The following is a 17,559-nucleotide window of genomic DNA, read 5'->3' on the forward strand; positions in this document are numbered from 1 at the left end:
AAAGCTTTAAAGGGGTGAACGTGCCCTGATCTTAGACTTTAACAACGTTTATTTATAACATTATAAATAAATTCCATAAGAAATTAAACATCTGTGATAGATTATCTCAGTGGTCATTAATGCCCCCATGTGGCCACACTCTGCATTAACATCTCCACTTTCCAGAGACTACAATAAAAACAGATTGAAGTTTAAAAAGTTTAATAAGTTAAAATCAACTCAATGACGTCACACCAACAAAAAAAAATCCCTCATATCTGACAATCCCTTTCTATTTGAAAATAATGTTTAAATATATGAGATGCAGTATTACATTTCATTACATTAATCACATTTCTACAGAAACAAAGTCCTACCATTGATATGTCTCTAGTAATTTCCCCGAAAGTCTTCACATTTCACTTGATTTTCTAATCTCAGAATAATTTCCAGCCTTTAACCTTTATTTTGACATTTGTCACACATTCTTTCTTTGTATGTGAAGACCCTTTTTTTTTTAAAATATATTATTTAAAGGGCCCATATTACACATTTGCTCATTTATTTTTACCCTGATGTACTTTAACACATGAATTATATATTATTTTATGCATCGCCTCATTTTACTTGACAATTTTTACAATCTCTTTAAGACATAAGAAGATGACCTCTGTTCTGAAACACTCCTCATAACTGCCGCGTGAGTTTTTTTTTTTTGTTTTTTGTTTGTTTGTGTTTACATACTGCACCATCTCTTTGGGGAAATTTAGTTTTCCCCTTTTCTCTGAAACAGACCCTTTAAATAACAACATGAGGTATGAATGTACTTTTTTCAAGATGAAATGATCCATGAATTAGAGAAGACCCCGAGAACAGAATGGAGGTTATATCATGGTTTTTTCGTGGTTAAAAAAGCAAAACTCCTGAGTTATTGCGTTAAAAGCTCACAGGCAACGGTTGAGGAGTCTGTTCTTTGGTGTTAAGGAATCAGAAGCCATCAGAAATAAGTGCAAAACCTGTAGTGTTCAGAAAGAGAAATAATGGAGAAAAGAGAGAGAAAGAGAGCAAGAGATGGGAAAATCTAAATTCAGCCCTTGAAAAAAGAGAAAAAGGAAGAGAAATGAAAAAAAGGGCAAATAATAAAGCAAGACAAGGACAATGTGTGTATATATATATATATATATATATATATATATATATATATATATATATATATATATATACACACACACACACACACGGAAAATCTGATTCTCTGATTCTCCATATGAGAAAATGGCAATTGAGTACATAATTGTGTGTGCATGTGTTTTATTCCTCTCCTCTCTGAGCTGGTACAGTGCTCAGTGAGGGCAGCAGTCTCTCGTACACATTGATACCCCTGAGGAACACTCCCTCATTCAGGAACTCGTTGTGATCGTGCAGGAGGATCGGGGTGCAGTTCATCGGGGAGAAACCAATCGCAGGGATGCCAGACTACACACACATACACACAAAGAATTAGACTACTATAAATGTATACAAATTCACATTACATCAACACAAATGTTAAGGATGTGGCCAAAATGGCAATGCCTTGCTCCCTGTTCCCTACAAAGGCAAATAAAAATGTGCAATATTTTCAACTATTTTAAACGGTCTCTTTTCATAACACACACTCACGCACACCCCTCAGGAATATAAGAAGTGTAAAGAATGATTTCCATTTCCTCATTTGTCTCGCTGCAGACTCCTCCAGTTCTCAGACAGAAATAGAGACACATGATCCTCTCAGTGTAGAGAGCACTGTGGTAATGGATGAAGCCTGTGAAGATAAAACACTTGCAAAATGCTGGTGAAATGCTAACAGCAGCCACTCACCGCTCTGATGAAACGACTGTCTGTGGCCGCTGGGAAAATCTCCTTCTTCAGCGTCATGTTCCTGTTAGAGAGACATCAATATTTTAGCTGTAAAATGTCTTAAAGTAAACACCACTCTGTTACTGTGACAATCTTTAAAGGACATATTCTCCCCTCTTCCCCACAGTGGAACATGGTTCTGTTTCTTAATGAAACGTTTGTGACCTGCTTTGGTAAAAACCCCACAAGCCCCACAGAAGTGTTCTCTGAACAGCGTCTAAACAGCCCTGTTCAGTACGCCCACTTTCAGCAACTGTTCCTTTAAATGATAATGAGCCGCTCGATGTTCACACCCACCCGACCGCACAGCAGAGAGCAGCAAGGAACAGAAGCTCTGGTTTTTAGCCATTTTTGTTCTGGCTTTACTTAGATTCACTGCAGGAAGTGCTGAGTGTATTACAGAGGGTTACATTCGCTCACATGGCTTTGCAGGTAGAACTGAAAGCATTCCACCAGGGGTCGCTCTCATCCGTAGACGTGGTGTTCTGAGGCATGAATTTCTGTGAAGGAGGAAAAAGGCAAGAAGGGCAAGGAAAAGAGTGAAAGTGAGTGACACAGTACTGGTGTGTAACAGCAGAAAGTATTTCATTGTACGTGTTTCACTGACCTGTGCAAACTCATATGTGATACCCTCTCCAGCCTCTGCACACCAGGCTTTAATCTGCTCCTCAAACTCCTGAACACACACATACACGCTGCATTTAATAAGACTCAGTATGAGCTCCACATTGAATAATCTAAACAGCTGAAGATCCAATAAAACAAAGATAAATCTAATTCCACAGAATCTGCATGTGGCCCAGCACTTATTCTAGCAGCACTAAAGGATTGTTGAAAGTTCTGTGTTTTCATTTTTTTTATTAATAATTAGTTAGTGTAGAAGTGTAGAATGTGTAAAGTGTAGAAATATGAATATCACAGCCATTAATGCAAAAGCTGTACACACACACAAACACACACCTGTAGATTGACAGCGGGTGGGATTCTCAGGTCAAAGCTGACATCCATTTCTGCAGGAATCACGTTGTAAGCCACGCCCCCTTTCACCATTGTCATGTTCACAGTGGTGACATCACCCAGTGTGAAACACTCAGAAGTGTCCAACCTGAAAAGAAACACATTCGTCATAAAAATAAATAAATAAAAACAAACACATCAGCTGCTGAGCATTTGTCATCAGTGATCCTTTACATCAAAACATCCCTGAGAGCAAATTAGACTCATGGGCAACATCCTGTGTTTCTCTGAATGGCTGGAAATATGACTATGATTTATGAAAAATTTCATGGTACCCCGCTAATGAAGAACACCAGGCGTTCCCTCAGAGCTTGAAATGTTGAGCACAGATGTAAACACTCAAGGATTGAATACAAGATCATTTGAAGGTAATATATAATCTGCTGGTTTTAGGATGTTAAGCTGCAAAATTCAATCAATGTTTGTAATCCAGTTCAGGACTGCGGTGGATCCAGAGCCTACCCGAAATCACTGGGTGCAAGGTGGGAACGCACCCTGGAGGGGGCGCCAGTCCTTCGCTGGGCAACAATATCATTCATCCATCCATCCATCCATTATCTGTAACCGCTTATCCAATTTAGGGTCGCGGGGGGTCTAGAGCCTACCTGGAATCATCGGGCGCAAGGCGGGAATACACCCTGGAGGGGACGCCAGTCCTTCACAGGGCAACAGACACACACACATTCACTCACACACTCACACCTACGGACACTTTCGAGTCGCTAATCCACCTGCAACCTACGGACACTTTCGAGTCGCTAATCCACCTGCAACGTGTGTTTTTGGACTGTGGGAGGAAACCGGAGCACCCGGAGGAAACCCACGCGGACACGGGGAGAACACACCAACTCCTCACAGACAGTCACCCGGAGCGGGAATCAAACCCACAACCTCCAGGTTCCTGGAGCTGTGTGACTGCGACACTACCTGCTGCGCCACCGTGCCGCCCACAATATCATTCATATTTTATTAAAATATTACAAACAACGCTACAGAAACATTCAGTTGAAGCAGTTTATTGAATAAATTCTGCCAACTCTGTGTAAAAAAATCAGTTCAGATATTATCCCTGCACATGAATATTTTAGCAAGGTAACTCAGTCAGGGGGTGTATTCCCCGCCTTGCACCCAATGATTCCAGGTAGGCTCTGGACCCACCGCGACCCTGAATTGGATAAGTGGTTACAGATAATGAATGAATGAATGAATGAACTCAGTCAGGCTGAGATAATAGATAATATAGAGTATAATGTTATTCTCCTCACCTCTGCTTCTCTTTCTCTCTGAAATCCAAGAAGGAGTTCATTATTCTGCGCTGGAAACCACAACACAGCACACACAGCAGCAGGTCAGTCACATGTTAACAGGATTAGTTAATTTTTTTAAAGAAAAAAATTTTTTTTGAAAAAATAATATAGCTTTTTGAGAGTAAAGTACTCACAAGTTTTTCAGCAGCTGTGTTCTCCACAAACCTGGAGCCATGACCTGGACTTCCAGGACAACGCACTGTGATCCCTACACAACACACACACAGAGTGACAACACTTGTTGAGGTAGTGAGTTTGTGTTGGCTTCAAAATACTCACATTATTGTATTAGAACTACACTTACACCAGGGGTTTCTCTCTCCATAAAACACAGTAAAGGCTTCAGTGGGATTGGCTAGACCTGACACACACACACACACACACACACAGAAACAAAATAATGCATATTATGTACAATGTATTATGTAATATATTCTGAATTTGTAATCAAATGGCATTAAACATACAGTACTAAAGGGCTCAGCAGATTTCTTGCCATGACAACATTCACAAAGGTTACACAGAGCCCAAAGCATCTTCATAACCTTAAAAGCTTGTGTACTTTGTGGTTTAATTTTGCCGGGCAAACAACAGGTTTTGTTGTGTTGCGTTTTTATCCATGGGGCTTGTGCAGCTCTTTTTTATTTCATAATATATGCCCTGTAATAGTAAACATATGTTAACTTGAATCACATACATGCATTAATACATAAGTATTTCTGTTTAACTATGTAATTACAGACGTATGCAGACATGAGGACACTGCTGAAAGAACTTAACAAAAGAGGCGTCAAATTACCTAAACCATTTTCAAACCATTCATTCATTCATTCATTCATTCATTATCTGTAAGCGCTTAACCAGTTCAGGGTCGCGGTGGGTCCAGAGCCTACCTGGAATCATTGGGCGCAAGGCGGGAATACACCCTGGAGGGGGCGCCATTCCTTCACAGGGCAACACACACACTCACACATTCACTCACACCTACGGACACTTTTGAGTCACCAATCCACCTACCAACGTGTGTTTTGGGACTGTGGGAGGAAACCGGGGCACCCGGAGGAAACCCACGCGGACACGGGGAGAACACCATTTTCAAACCACTTTATTTGAATTATTATTTAATGTAAATATAATGAACAGCAACAAGACAAACAAAGAAAACACCTAAAGCTAAATTTACTTCAGGATCAATAAATAATCTTTTCTCTCTCTCTAAAGGGATAAAACATTAACACAGTAGTTTAATTCTTCACTGCTGCACACAGCGAACTGTTAAAGAACAGCTCAATGGTTTATTTATTAATTTAATCATTGTTTTGTTCATTTACCTTCATCCAAAGCAAAACCCACATTGAGCTTCTGAAACTCAGAATGATTTACAAACGTCTCCATCCCTTTATGACCTCCGACCTCTTCATCTGGAAACAAAGTGGACTGACATTTACACAAACGGCAGAGGAACACAGCTATCAGCTGGGATTAAAACACACAGACATACATTTAAAAAGCTCTAGACAAATAAAGACATAACTACATACATCTATTCCCTCTCTTCACTGTGAGCAAATGATAATCCCCAAACTGCAGATTTAATGGATGTTAATGGAAAAACGTTTTTCTCTCAGAACTTCAGACCTTTACATTAGTCCCTCCAAAGTTTTAACATGAAGCAGGGAATTAACTGGGACAAAAGAGTGGTTTGCTGTAAATAAACTCTTTATAGAGTTATTTTTTGTAGTTTTGATTTTATGTTTTATTTAACCCTGTAAATATGAAGTAATAATCCAGTTGTGCCCACTTTTTTATTTTCTGAGTTTATACAGATCAGCAAACTAGAAACAGATATCAGTTTCCTTCCCTTAAATGTGTAATATTGCTGTGTACAATTCTATTAATATGTTCATGAAAAGCCAGTGGGAGTATGGTTAATAAATAGATGCTTACACTAGATAAATATAAACAAATACACTTGGGCTAGACAATACTTCTATAATATATCAATATATATTGCAATATAAAATGTTATAAATAAAATGTTAATAAGAATGATATGATTTTTAATCACATTTTTTATATTTCACTATACATTATTTACAGCATCTGTAATGATGTTCTTTACAGGGCGCTGCCATCAGTTCATTGCACTAAATTTTAAAGTTAGTTTAAAAATATTAATATTGACAAAGCCAAGAGGTTTTGTTTTGTGGTGATGTCATGTCGCATTCAGTTCTTGGCAGTTTTTCTGTGTTTTATTTTTTGTTGTCAATATCGATATCGATATCTGAATTATATCGTACTGAACTAAATTAAGAAATATATTGTGATTAAATTTTAGGCATATCATCCAGCTCTAAATAAACTATATAAATATAGACTAATAAAATAAATATAAAATATCTAAACCAGATAAACATGAATAAATAAACTGGTTAAATTCAAATTGAACTGTATACATACAGATAAACAAATTAGATAAATAAACAGGAGAAATATAAATAAACTGAATAAATAAAGACAAATAAACCTGATACTGTGTTTTGTTGGTTGTTGTGTTGTTACCTGGAACAAAAGTTAAGTGGATTGTGCGTGGAAATCTCTTCCCTGCAGCTTTCAGATGACGAATAGCTTCAATGTACCTGTACACACACACAATCTCTGTCCTCAATGTCAAATTTATAAATTAAAACCCAACACTTGTGCCTCAGTTTTGTATTTTTAAACTCCTACCTTAAATTATTATTTGTTATTATTTATTGTTTTTAATATTCCTTAAACATACTGCTCTTTTGCTCTGTGGAGAACTGCACCCACATGTTGTTGTACATTTTACAATAACAAATGTATTCTATTTCTAATTCTAACCCTGCAGCAGCAGAACTCACTGGATAGTGACACATTTCATGTCCTGAGTTCCTCTGCCATAGATGTTTCCTTCAGGGTCCTTCACAGCAGCAAAGGCATCGTATTTCCAGTGTTCCTGCAGATACGGGCAAAAACACAGGTAATTACAGTCACAGCCAGGCTAAACACATTTAGACACTTTTTGGGGCTTATGTAAGTATTATTGATGGTGTATCAGAAGTTCTATACTGACCTGATAAACAGGAACAACGTCAGTGTGAGAGTTGAGGAGGACAGACTTCAGCGCTGGATTAGTTCCTGTCCAGGTCATGATGGTCACCACTCTCCCAGGACACACCTGAGAGAGAAAGATAATATTACAATTATCATTATAATTTATCCTTATATAATAAAACTGCTATAATTATTATGCATTAATATAAACAGTACACATAAATTAGTTGATGCACCTCTATTGTCTTCATGGGCAAACCCAGCTCCTCTGAAATCCTGGTTAGGAACCTGATGGCAGCATCTGTACACAAACACACACACTACAGCTTAATTTAGTACATTAACTTAATACATTTAACATATACTAGACTGCATCACACTGGATACACTCAATCCTGCAGTAGGTTTCTGGGTGAATGTGATAGGTAATGGATTGAAATGTCTTAAAATTCACCTGTCAATGAGGCATCTGTAAGTGACTGTAGATGATTTTCTAAGACAGGAAAATGTTGACATTCCTCAGAAAATGTTGATTTATATTTGGTTCATATTCCCAAAATATTAATAATTTTCTGTTTATTCTGAATTTATATATTTACATATTTAATATGTATTTTATAATATGTTATATAAATTTTACATATATTTGATTTTATATTTACATATACTATATAAATATAAGATACGTGTAAATATAAAATATATAAATATACTTTTATACTGACCACATTTCAGTAGAGAACCTGTTGTAGCTAAATACAGCTGTATACAATAGTGTGTTCAAAATGTATAAAAATACTGTCATCTGAGTTTTTAAAGCTAAAACTTGATTAATGATTATAATAAATTATATTTTACCTAATGATTTTCAACAAAACAAAAAAACACACTCAGTACTACAGAGAATATTGCAACACCAGAATACACATGGTACAAAAAACAGGAGCTGCTTTAAACAGTGTTGAAATCCAAGACTTTTATATACTTCCATATGTATGTGATGCTTTAACTGATCTCAGTAAGTGTTTCATGTGTAGAAATGTTGATATATTGTATGTGATGATAATGCAGAAGATAAGCATCTGATTTTTAACAGAGCTCAGGGACACAGCGATCCTTCATTAAGTGGGGAGAGTTTTAGGAGCAGAAATGCTGCAGTAATTTAGATACCGGGCAGTAATTTACATACCATAGTCAGGTTGGGGGTGGACGGTCTTAATTTGGAGGTATTCCCTGAACAGAGCCACTGAGGATTCTTCTTTAAATCCCCTGCCATCTTGTGTCCCCCCGCCTCCACTCGGTCCATCCTGATCCGGCAACATAACTGTGAAAGGAAAACAAGGAAAACAAAGAAGACAAACAGGTGGATTATTAACCAAAACCAACCCTCAAGCTGCAGAGAACACAAACCGCTGCTGTGTCAGCATTTCCAGGTTTAGACTTTGTACTGTCATACAGAGAAGTAATAAGAGCCTATTATTTTATATGGGCAAAATATTACAAATACATTGTGTTCAAATCTAAAATGCATTCCAAATCTAAAATTGAACAGCTGATCTTTAGCACTTTGCATTTTAAACTTTTTATGAAACACAGACTTTATGCATATTTCACATAAAGAAAGAAATGTGCAGAAAGCTGTAAACTAATAAATACATTATTCACAAATTATTAATTTAGACATTAATATTATATAAATGATAAGAAATCATTTTAAATATGTAACAATTTTCACTTCGTATAACTCAATTAAATACACAGGCTTTAATATTTAACACAGTTCAAGGGCAAGGGGGAGATTAATGTAAAATCTGTGCAGAAACATTATATATTAGTATTATTATACTATATTAGATACTATGTATATAATATATAATGTATTGTAGTCAAATAAATAGGATATTATTATTATTATTATTATATTTTATTGTGTAATGTATCCATAAATATAACTATTTTAGCTTTAACTGAGCAGCTTTAACTTACAAATAACGTTATTTTCAGCTATAACAACCACCCAGATATACGCAAAGGCTTATTTACAACGTCACAAAACAATAAAACCTTTTTACAATATTTGTCTAAATATTATGGTTTAAAAAAAAACAAAAGCAAACAAAACTGATCTGAGACGTTTTCTTTCGGAATTTCCCTACCACCTTAAAATGGGAAGCCAGAGGCGTCGGGCACCTGAGGCACCAGAATCTGACCGCAGTAACATTTAAGGTGGAACGGAAAGGTCCCAAAAGAAGCTGACGAATGAGATGACAAATTGAGCTCTATCTCGATTAGGATGTTTAAAGCTAAATAATGAATAGTTTTAAAAATAATAACGAAGCCTTATTAATAATTTTAAAAGCAGAAAAAAGCCCAGACTCTTACCTTCGCCTGTGCTTCACAAACCCCACAAACTTCGGACTAATTCTATTTTATAACAGCTGCCATTTCGTAACGAGGCCGAAGCAGTCGCTCCACGAATCATCGAGGAGGGAAAGGGTTGGGCGATCCCCGGCTGCACACCTTCGTGGGGCCCACGTGGATAGACCAGGGGCTCTGAGGTGAGTCGTGTACAGTTAAGATGGACTCTATTTCTACCCACCCTTATTTGTTTACATTATGCATTGTAAATGTACCTTATTGTGCACAGTTACACAGATGAGAAATTCCATTAGTTTTTTAAATGCGAAATTAATTAGTTGATCACAATAGAGTGATTTATAAAAAATATTGTGATGTCAAATATTTTCTTATTATCCAGAACATAAATACACAGAATACAGCTGTTTCATTAGTTTATTTTCCATTAAATCCAAAGCAAACTTTTTGTTACAGGAAAATTGTATTTTCCTTCAAGATTTCACATATTTTTCCACATTATTCCCAAGTAAAGCTGGTTAATTTAAGCCAAAATGACTACTGTCCAATATGAATGTCCATTTCACCTCCTAGACAGGCTTGAAATTTGGGGTTAACCCAGAAAATCCGGCTTTTGAAATACACATGGGCACTGGGATTTGATTTAGTGCCAAGTCTGCACTTTCTTTTTTTTCTACATACAAAGCTATTTACAAGCTACAGACCAAAGACAGACAGTCATGTTCACACAGACTATACATGGATTTGAATGAATTAAAACGGCTTATAACATACATACATACATAAATAAATAAATAAATTAATTAATAAATAATGACCTGAAGGACATTACTGATGTGTCTTGAATAGATGTTACTGAAAGCTGCTAACAAGGGGGAAATTGTGAAAACATCCTACACAATTCTAAACTTCACTAATAATTATCACCTCCTGTGTGATTCATACTGATAAGGAAAAATATTTTCACAGCCCTCTTACAGAGCTATTAATACCACAGCATGAATCACAAACATGCACATTATTTTTAGCATCAAGATGGGGTTAGATGAGATTTCAAACTATAGACACCCTCCAGAAAAGATTGTTTAAATTCCAATTACACACTTTTAATTTAGTTAATAAAAATTCATCAATAAACTTGAGTGAAATTAATACATGAACTCAATCTCAACAGGGAGCAATGCAGAGACATCAAATACAGGCCCAAACATTTGCTAATTCAGTTAGCTTGCTTTCATACAGTAACCACTGATTTAAAAAGCTGGTGACCAAAATGAAAATGATGTGCAGATACAGACCTAATGTGGCCAACTAATAATTGCTTAAATAAGAGAGTACATTCTTATTTGGGCCCAAATCCCTATGGAGAAGACGTGTCTCTTGCTGCTTTATGTTTGTCTTGAGATGCTCTTTTAGCATCATATTGCAGCAACAGATACCTACATTAACCCAGTACGGTAAAACTAAAGAAGAACGTTTCAAATGCCAAACAGGTCTTTGCTGGTGGACTGCATCTGAGTTTAAGTTGGAAAAAATGACAGGAAAATGCAGGAAACCCAGACTTTCCAACATTGGAGTCTAACCAGAGTGAGTTTCCCCAAACTTTCTCCCAGAGGCTTACCCTCCTGCAGAGTTTAGTTCCAACTCTAAGCTGGTACACCTGCCTTTAATAATCAGATGTGTATGAAATCCTTTATAAATCTGGATCAGCTGGGTTTGATTAGAGCTGGATATCGATTCTGAGAAAAGACTGTTCTCCAAAAACAGTGAATAAGAGGAAAATAGTGACTTCAGCAACTACATTCTCCAAATATCAAATCTGCAATTCATACATTCATTCAATTACTATAAATTAAAAGCATGTATTTTCATATCTTGCAGCACAAATTCTGCATTTCTGCCTGTAAATAAATACATTTTATTATAAGCTGAAGTGTCTTTTAGAGCAAAGTGCAAGTTAAAAAAGCAAATTAAAGCTGCCACATCTCAGTCGCAAGCATTCACTGAATTATTAACGTTCAGGTTACGAACAGGTTAGTGCATGTTCTTAAAAATGCCTCTACCAAACCGGCTCAAATAATAATAGCTTATGTCATTATGCCAATAATATAGCAACCGGATCCGCCTGGTTACACAGGAAATGAGAGAACAACATCAGATTAATCCAGTAAAACAGCCACCAGTCTCACTGAATAGCAATAATTTACACAGCTCCACCTTAAAACACACTAGAATACAGGGGAACCCCAGTATAACCACAGCAAAACAATATTTAAAAATATTACTTCTAATCAGTAACTGATTTGTTATTGTCACTGGGCTTTAGGTAGCAGACAGCTCTGCATACTCGGTTATATAAGCTAGATCTCTAGCTAGCTAGTTAGCAAGCCAAGATCCTTTAACTCTCCTTGGTAGATAGATAATTAGTAAACATGTTAAGGGGCAGCTAGTTAACTATTTAGCAACAAAGTGATGTTAGTAACAACAAAAAGCAAGTGGAAATAAACTGGATTAAGCCTGCAATGTTTAAATGAAATAAAATACATATGGTGTCAGACTGACCATTAGACTAAACTGAGCACTTTTAACAGCAGTGTTTATGGATCAGTGAATGGTTTTTAAGGTGGAATGAATTGTACATGCAGGTTTTACCAAATTACAAACACTTTTGTATATGATCCCTATATTTCTAAGAATACGTTCACATTACAGGATGAAAGAGATATTAAAATTAGGATTTAATGGCCTAAACATCATAGTATTAAAAACAGATATTTTTCAAGGTGTTCTTAAAATTTTGGGCACTTTATGACTCTAAATGACCATTCTCAATCTTCTGCAATCAGAAGCTTATAACACCCCTACTGTTTCCTTAAGGCCTAGTTTGGGTTTTTGTTTTCAATATTCTTAAAATATAATGCATTCATCATGTCAGGAAGATATAGTCGAATGCAAATGGTTGGTCAATTAAATGAAAGATAAAAGTGGCCAGTGCAAAAGCTATTTTATAATTCTGTCAGTTATTTTCACTTACTGTGTAATATTACATATTAATTTTAAAAATTATTACTGTATTTCTATTAGTAGTGGTGGTGTTTTATTATATTATACTTACCTATTATTAGTATGTTAGCATTTTTATTTTACATGTTCTTAGACTTTGCATAGAAGAATTTCATTACATTTTGAATAAATTAAATAAAATAATGAAAATTTGTCCGGGCTGAAGTGAAGTGTGTGATGACAGATATGGGTTTATTGATCTGTAATGTGAACGTATGATTTCTCTCTCTCCCTCTGACAGATGTTCTTATCTCCGGTTCTGCCCCAAGATATGGTCAGTGGAGTGTGCTGAGGAAGTGGAGCAGGGCCTGGTGGAAGTCTCTGGGTTTGTCCATGTAGCAAGCGTGACGTGCCCCAGGCAGTTTCACCACTGTGTGGTTGGGAAGCTGCTGCAGATTCTTCAGAGACTGAGCGCCAAGGTTAGTGTCCAGCTCCCCGTACACAATCAGAGTAGGGGTCTGCAGTGGGAACAACAACAAATACAGTAATAATAATTAAAATTATCATATGTATGGTATTACTATTTTTATGAATATTATTTTTATAACAGCAGTTATATGTTATTTCTGTCAGAACAAAACCTGCATTTTTGTTGTTTCTCCTTTGTAACATAAAGTGAAAATGCCATGGTTATGTATGTAGATATATGATTTTTATATATATATATATTTATAATATATTACACAAAATACATAGTAAGCATGAGGTAAACAAAGCTGTGATGTAAGAGACGTACAGAAACACAACGTACAGATTAAAGAAACACAGACAGGACTGAACTGAACTACACTGTTCTCCATTGTGTACTATATTCAGTATTTAAATATTTATATGAATAATTGTGCTGGTTTCTTGAGGAAAACCCAGGAACTTACACAGACAGACACAGACACACACAAATCAAAAACCACACACACACACCTGAATGTCCTGGTACTGCTGTGGAGTGAGAGTGCGCGTGGCCACCGGAGCGATGGGGATGAACCCATGGAGCTGAGAACTGTATTTCTGGAGAAAAGGCAAAGCGTATTGACCACTCATCGATGGACTCAGTAACACAGGAGAGCGCACGCCCAGAGCCTCTAGGAAACGCCTCAACAGCTCCACACGACTCTCATCCGACTTCACTGATTCGGAGGCAGGAGACTTACCAAACCCTGAGAGAGAGACCAAAATGAAGATATGAGCAAACCAAGAAAAGTTAACATTGTATATTTTTTTAGGTTAAAAACATTGGATACCAACTGATGAACCACAGCTTTTGTCTAATTAAAGCTAATAAAACAACATTTAATATTATTATTAAAAATATAAAAATGCTTTAGCTACATTTGTGTTTTATTTGGAAAGAAAAGGATCTGATAATACCACCTGCTTTTTACAGTGCATTCATTTTCTTATTCTTGCTTTTGTAAAGTTACTATTGACATGAGGTTTTATTACTATAGAAACTCATTTGTGGACTCTTCTTGGTTTAGGTTTGTATTGTAATAAACTCAACATGACAATATAGTTCCCATCTCATTACACTTGTTTACACTCCTCCTCAGCACTTTAAGAGACCTTCTACCTAGACCTGTCAGTAAGGTTCCATCAGGAACAGAAAAGATAACCTCATATTTATGACAATCTCATACCGGGCAGGTCAAGGGCGAGGGCCTGGTAGCCGTTCACAGCGAGTAAACTGAGCGTGCCCAGTTCCTCCCAGGTTTTTGAGGTGAAGGCTTGTCCATGAAGGAGTACCACCTGCAGCCTGTCGAAGAAACAACAGTCTTTATTATTACAGAATCATTATTGGTACAGAACATCAGTCTTTACTCTTATTCTTCCAAAGCATTTTAGCCCGATCCTTTAGGATGAACAGACTGACATAACTGGGTCAAAAAAAAAAAAAAAAAACACCTCAAATGTGTGTGTGTTCAGAGTACGAGTGTGTTTTATATGTGCAAATGTGTTCCAAGAGTGCATTAATGTGTATTCTTTAAATGTATGAGACTGTTTTCTGAGAGTGAGAGTGTACTTTGAGCATGTGTGAGAGTTTGCTACAGTGTGTGTATTAGAGAGAGAGAGAGAGAGAGAGAGAGAGAGAGAGAGAGAGAGAGAGAAAGAGAGAGGGGGGGGTGAGTGTGTGTGTGTGTGTGTGTTTGAGTGAGAAAGTAAGTATCTGGGCAGTATCTGTCAGCCAGCCAGAGTCAAAAGGTAGAGCCTCTCTGTGTGTTTGTATGTTTTGTGTGTTCTGTGTGTACCTGGGCAGTATCTTTCGGCCGGCGGTGTCAATGGGCAAAGCTTCTCTGTGTGTCTGTGTGTAAGTGTGTGTATGTACTGTGTGTTTTTTGTGAGTGTGTGTGTGTATGTGCGTGAGAATGAGAGAGTGAGTACCTGGGCAGTATCTGTCGGCCGGCCGAGTCAATGGGCAGAGCCTCTCTGAAGAAAAGCGGGGGGTCGCTGGGCAGCTGGCCGGTGCGGACAGTGATGTTGGGGGTGGACGGTGGAGAAGACGAGGCGAGCGCCATCCTCTGGACGGAGAGAGACGGCTCCATGTTGCCCTGCCTCATCGTGGGCAGCAGCAGGTACAGCAGCACTGTGCCCAGCAGAACCACTCCCAGCACCAGCACTCGGTTACGGAACACATTCATAGCCCTCTGAGAACGGGAGAACCTGCAGCAGCACAGAACAGAACATTTCAGACCTGGAGAACCTGAGGAAGAGGAAATAAAAACAACTCAGACCTGGAGAACCTGAGGAAGAGGAAATAAAAACAACTCAGACCTGGAGAACCTGAGGAAGAGGAAATAAAAACAACTCAGACCTGGAGAACCTGAGGAAGAGGAAATAAAAACAACTCAGACCTGGAGAACCTGAGGAAGAGGAAATAAAAACAACTCAGACCTGGAGAACCTGAGGAAGAGGAAATAAAAACAACTCAGACCTTGAGAACCTGAGGAAGAGGAAATAAAAACAACTCAGACCTGGAGAACCTGAGGAAGAGGAAATAAAAACAACTCAGACCTGGAGAACCTGAGGAAGAGGAAATAAAAACAACTCAGACCTGGAGAACCTGAGGAAGAGGAAATAAAAACAACTCAGACCTGGAGAACCTGAGGAAGAGGAAATAAAAACAACTCAGACCTGGAGAACCTGAGGAAGAGGAAATAAAAACAACTCAGACCTGGAGAACCTGAGGAAGAGGAAATAAAAACAACTCAGACCTGGAGAACCTGAGGAAGAGGAAATAAAAACAACTCAGACCTGGAGAACCTGAGGAAGAGGAAATAAAAACAACTCAGACCTGGAGAACCTGAGGAAGAGGAAATAAAAACAACTCAGACCTGGAGAACCTGAGGAAGAGGAAATAAAAACAACTCAGACCTGGAGAACCTGAGGAAGAGGAAATAAAAACAACTCAGACCTGGAGAACCTGAGGAAGAGGAAATAAAAACAACTCAGACCTGGAGATATATTCATTTGGAGAATTACGTTATTTTTCATTAAAAACTAGATCCATACCAAATGAAATCACAGACATACGAGCAACCAACGCTATAATAAACAAAAAGCAGTTTATATCATATACAAACAAACAGAAAAAATACAGCTATACCCTGCGCCAGAACACGGAACACTGCACCATTTAAGGTGGAACGAAGCCATTTAAGGTGGAAAGGGAAATGAGAATAAGAAGCTGGTGGACAAGCAGAATATCATCGCATTTTTACATTTATTTTTTTTATTTAGATTTAATATACACAAAACAGAAGCATAAACTTCAGAAATTAGCCAGTTTTTAGGCCTCTGTCCACATTAAAATCCGCTGGTTTGTTTTTGACCACAAGCTTTAATACATCGCCATAAACAACATCCACATCCCGAGACTCCGAGAGACTCACCGCGCCGAATTTAGAGAGAAACACAGTCCCGAGGAGCGTGGACACACCGATACACCATCATAACAACATCAGCGCACACATTCACAGCAAAGAAAACGCACACACTGCATAGAACACAATAACAGGTCCGAGCGCAGACACATCCCCCCAGCATTGGTTCCGCGGTGTTCTGTTTTCTCGTATCTTCATTTCTCTTCTCTTTTCTTCTACATTCCTTTCATCTTTTTTTCATTGACCATTTCTGACCATCCTTCTTTCGTTTTCTAATCATTTCTTTCTGTTCTCTTCATCATTCTTTCTCTTTTCTTCATCATTCTTCCTCGTATTTTCTTTTCCACGTTTCTTTCCTGTCCTCCCCCTCTTCCTTTCTTAGAAAGTTAACCTAGTTCCTTGTTCATGGGACGTAGATTGACGTAGATATAAACTACTGACTGGTGATAAATTTGAGAGAGTATTGATGGGTGGCCTGTGGGTCCCTGTTTTCTTTACTCTCTCTCTCTCTCTCTCTCTCTCTCTCTCTCTGTCTCTGTGTGTGTGTGTGTGTGTGTGTGTACTGGACTGTACAGTCATTTCATTTGGTACATTGTTTAAATCTAACCCATGCCTGTCAGTGACATAAATGAGATATGTCAGGCCCAAGCAGTGTTCCTTTAAAATGCGCTTGTTGAGAATCAGAAATCTGATCATTTGTCATTTTCAGTTGCACCCTGTAGCCTGCAGTTCATCTCTGTTACACAGACCACAGTGAGTAAGCACATCACAAAAGCTTCTGTAATCTGAAATACAATAAGCTGTGGACAGGGAATTTCTCACTTGGGGGTAAAGCAGTGTGTGTGTGTGTGTGTGTGTGTGTGTGTGTGTGGTGGGGGTGAATAATTGTGGGCGGATTGTGGTGATCTAAAACATTGCTGAGACTCTGGTCTGGTTTGAGTTATGGAACAAGGCTTTCTCTG

At 37.7% G+C, this 17,559-nt stretch overlaps 2 protein-coding genes and 1 long non-coding RNA gene across 3 annotated transcripts; 1 reads left to right on the forward strand and 2 right to left on the reverse strand.

Moving 5' to 3' along the window:
• Positions 1–222: 222 nt before the first annotated feature.
• Positions 223–9,800, reverse strand: LOC136697062 (aminoacylase-1A-like). The gene is made up of 15 exons (XM_066671945.1): positions 9,663–9,800; positions 8,470–8,604; positions 7,517–7,581; positions 7,300–7,404; positions 7,088–7,182; positions 6,765–6,841; positions 5,534–5,623; positions 4,507–4,563; positions 4,337–4,410; positions 4,161–4,210; positions 2,839–2,983; positions 2,486–2,554; positions 2,299–2,378; positions 1,840–1,900; positions 223–1,455 (listed from the first exon to the last, which is right to left on the reverse strand). The coding sequence occupies exons 2-15, from the start codon at positions 8,600–8,602 to the stop codon at positions 1,291–1,293; spliced, it is 1,266 nt and encodes a 421-aa protein (XP_066528042.1). The 5' UTR covers positions 8,603–8,604; positions 9,663–9,800; the 3' UTR covers positions 223–1,290.
• LOC136697068 (uncharacterized) lies at positions 9,676–13,727 on the forward strand. The gene is made up of 3 exons (XR_010802670.1): positions 9,676–9,838; positions 12,961–13,138; positions 13,577–13,727. It is a non-coding gene; the product is annotated as an uncharacterized lncRNA (long non-coding RNA).
• Positions 10,066–16,953, reverse strand: abhd14a (abhydrolase domain containing 14A). Its single transcript, XM_066671948.1, has 5 exons — positions 16,607–16,953; positions 15,099–15,377; positions 14,357–14,472; positions 13,641–13,876; positions 10,066–13,177 (listed from the first exon to the last, which is right to left on the reverse strand). Exons 2-5 carry the CDS (start codon positions 15,353–15,355, stop codon positions 12,995–12,997), a joined length of 792 nt encoding a protein of 263 aa, XP_066528045.1. The 5' UTR covers positions 15,356–15,377; positions 16,607–16,953; the 3' UTR covers positions 10,066–12,994.
• Positions 16,954–17,559: the final 606 nt, after the last annotated feature.

The sequence above is a fragment of the Hoplias malabaricus genome, chromosome 5 (genome assembly GCF_029633855.1).
Source record: "Hoplias malabaricus isolate fHopMal1 chromosome 5, fHopMal1.hap1, whole genome shotgun sequence".
Classification (NCBI taxonomy): Eukaryota; Metazoa; Chordata; class Actinopteri; order Characiformes; family Erythrinidae; genus Hoplias; species Hoplias malabaricus.

Excerpts from the sequence above, each read along its gene's own strand:
- LOC136697062 (XM_066671945.1), bottom strand. The coding sequence starts at position 8,602 with ATGTTGCCGGATCAGGATGGACCGAGTGGAGGCGGGGGGACACAAGAT. Across the intron at positions 4,411-4,506 it reads TGGAGAGAGAAACCCCTGGT|GGATCACAGTGCGTTGTCCT; the intron begins GTAAGTGTAGTT and ends TGTGTTGTGTAG. Across the intron at positions 2,379-2,485 it reads TCACATATGAGTTTGCACAG|AAATTCATGCCTCAGAACAC; the intron begins GTCAGTGAAACA and ends CCTCCTTCACAG.
- abhd14a (XM_066671948.1), bottom strand. The coding sequence starts at position 15,355 with ATGAATGTGTTCCGTAACCGAGTGCTGGTGCTGGGAGTGGTTCTGCTG. Across the intron at positions 14,473-15,098 it reads GGCCGACAGATACTGCCCAG|GCTGCAGGTGGTACTCCTTC; the intron begins GTACTCACTCTC and ends TTTCTTCGACAG. Across the intron at positions 13,877-14,356 it reads CCTCGCCCTTGACCTGCCCG|GGTTTGGTAAGTCTCCTGCC; the intron begins GTATGAGATTGT and ends TCTCTCTCTCAG.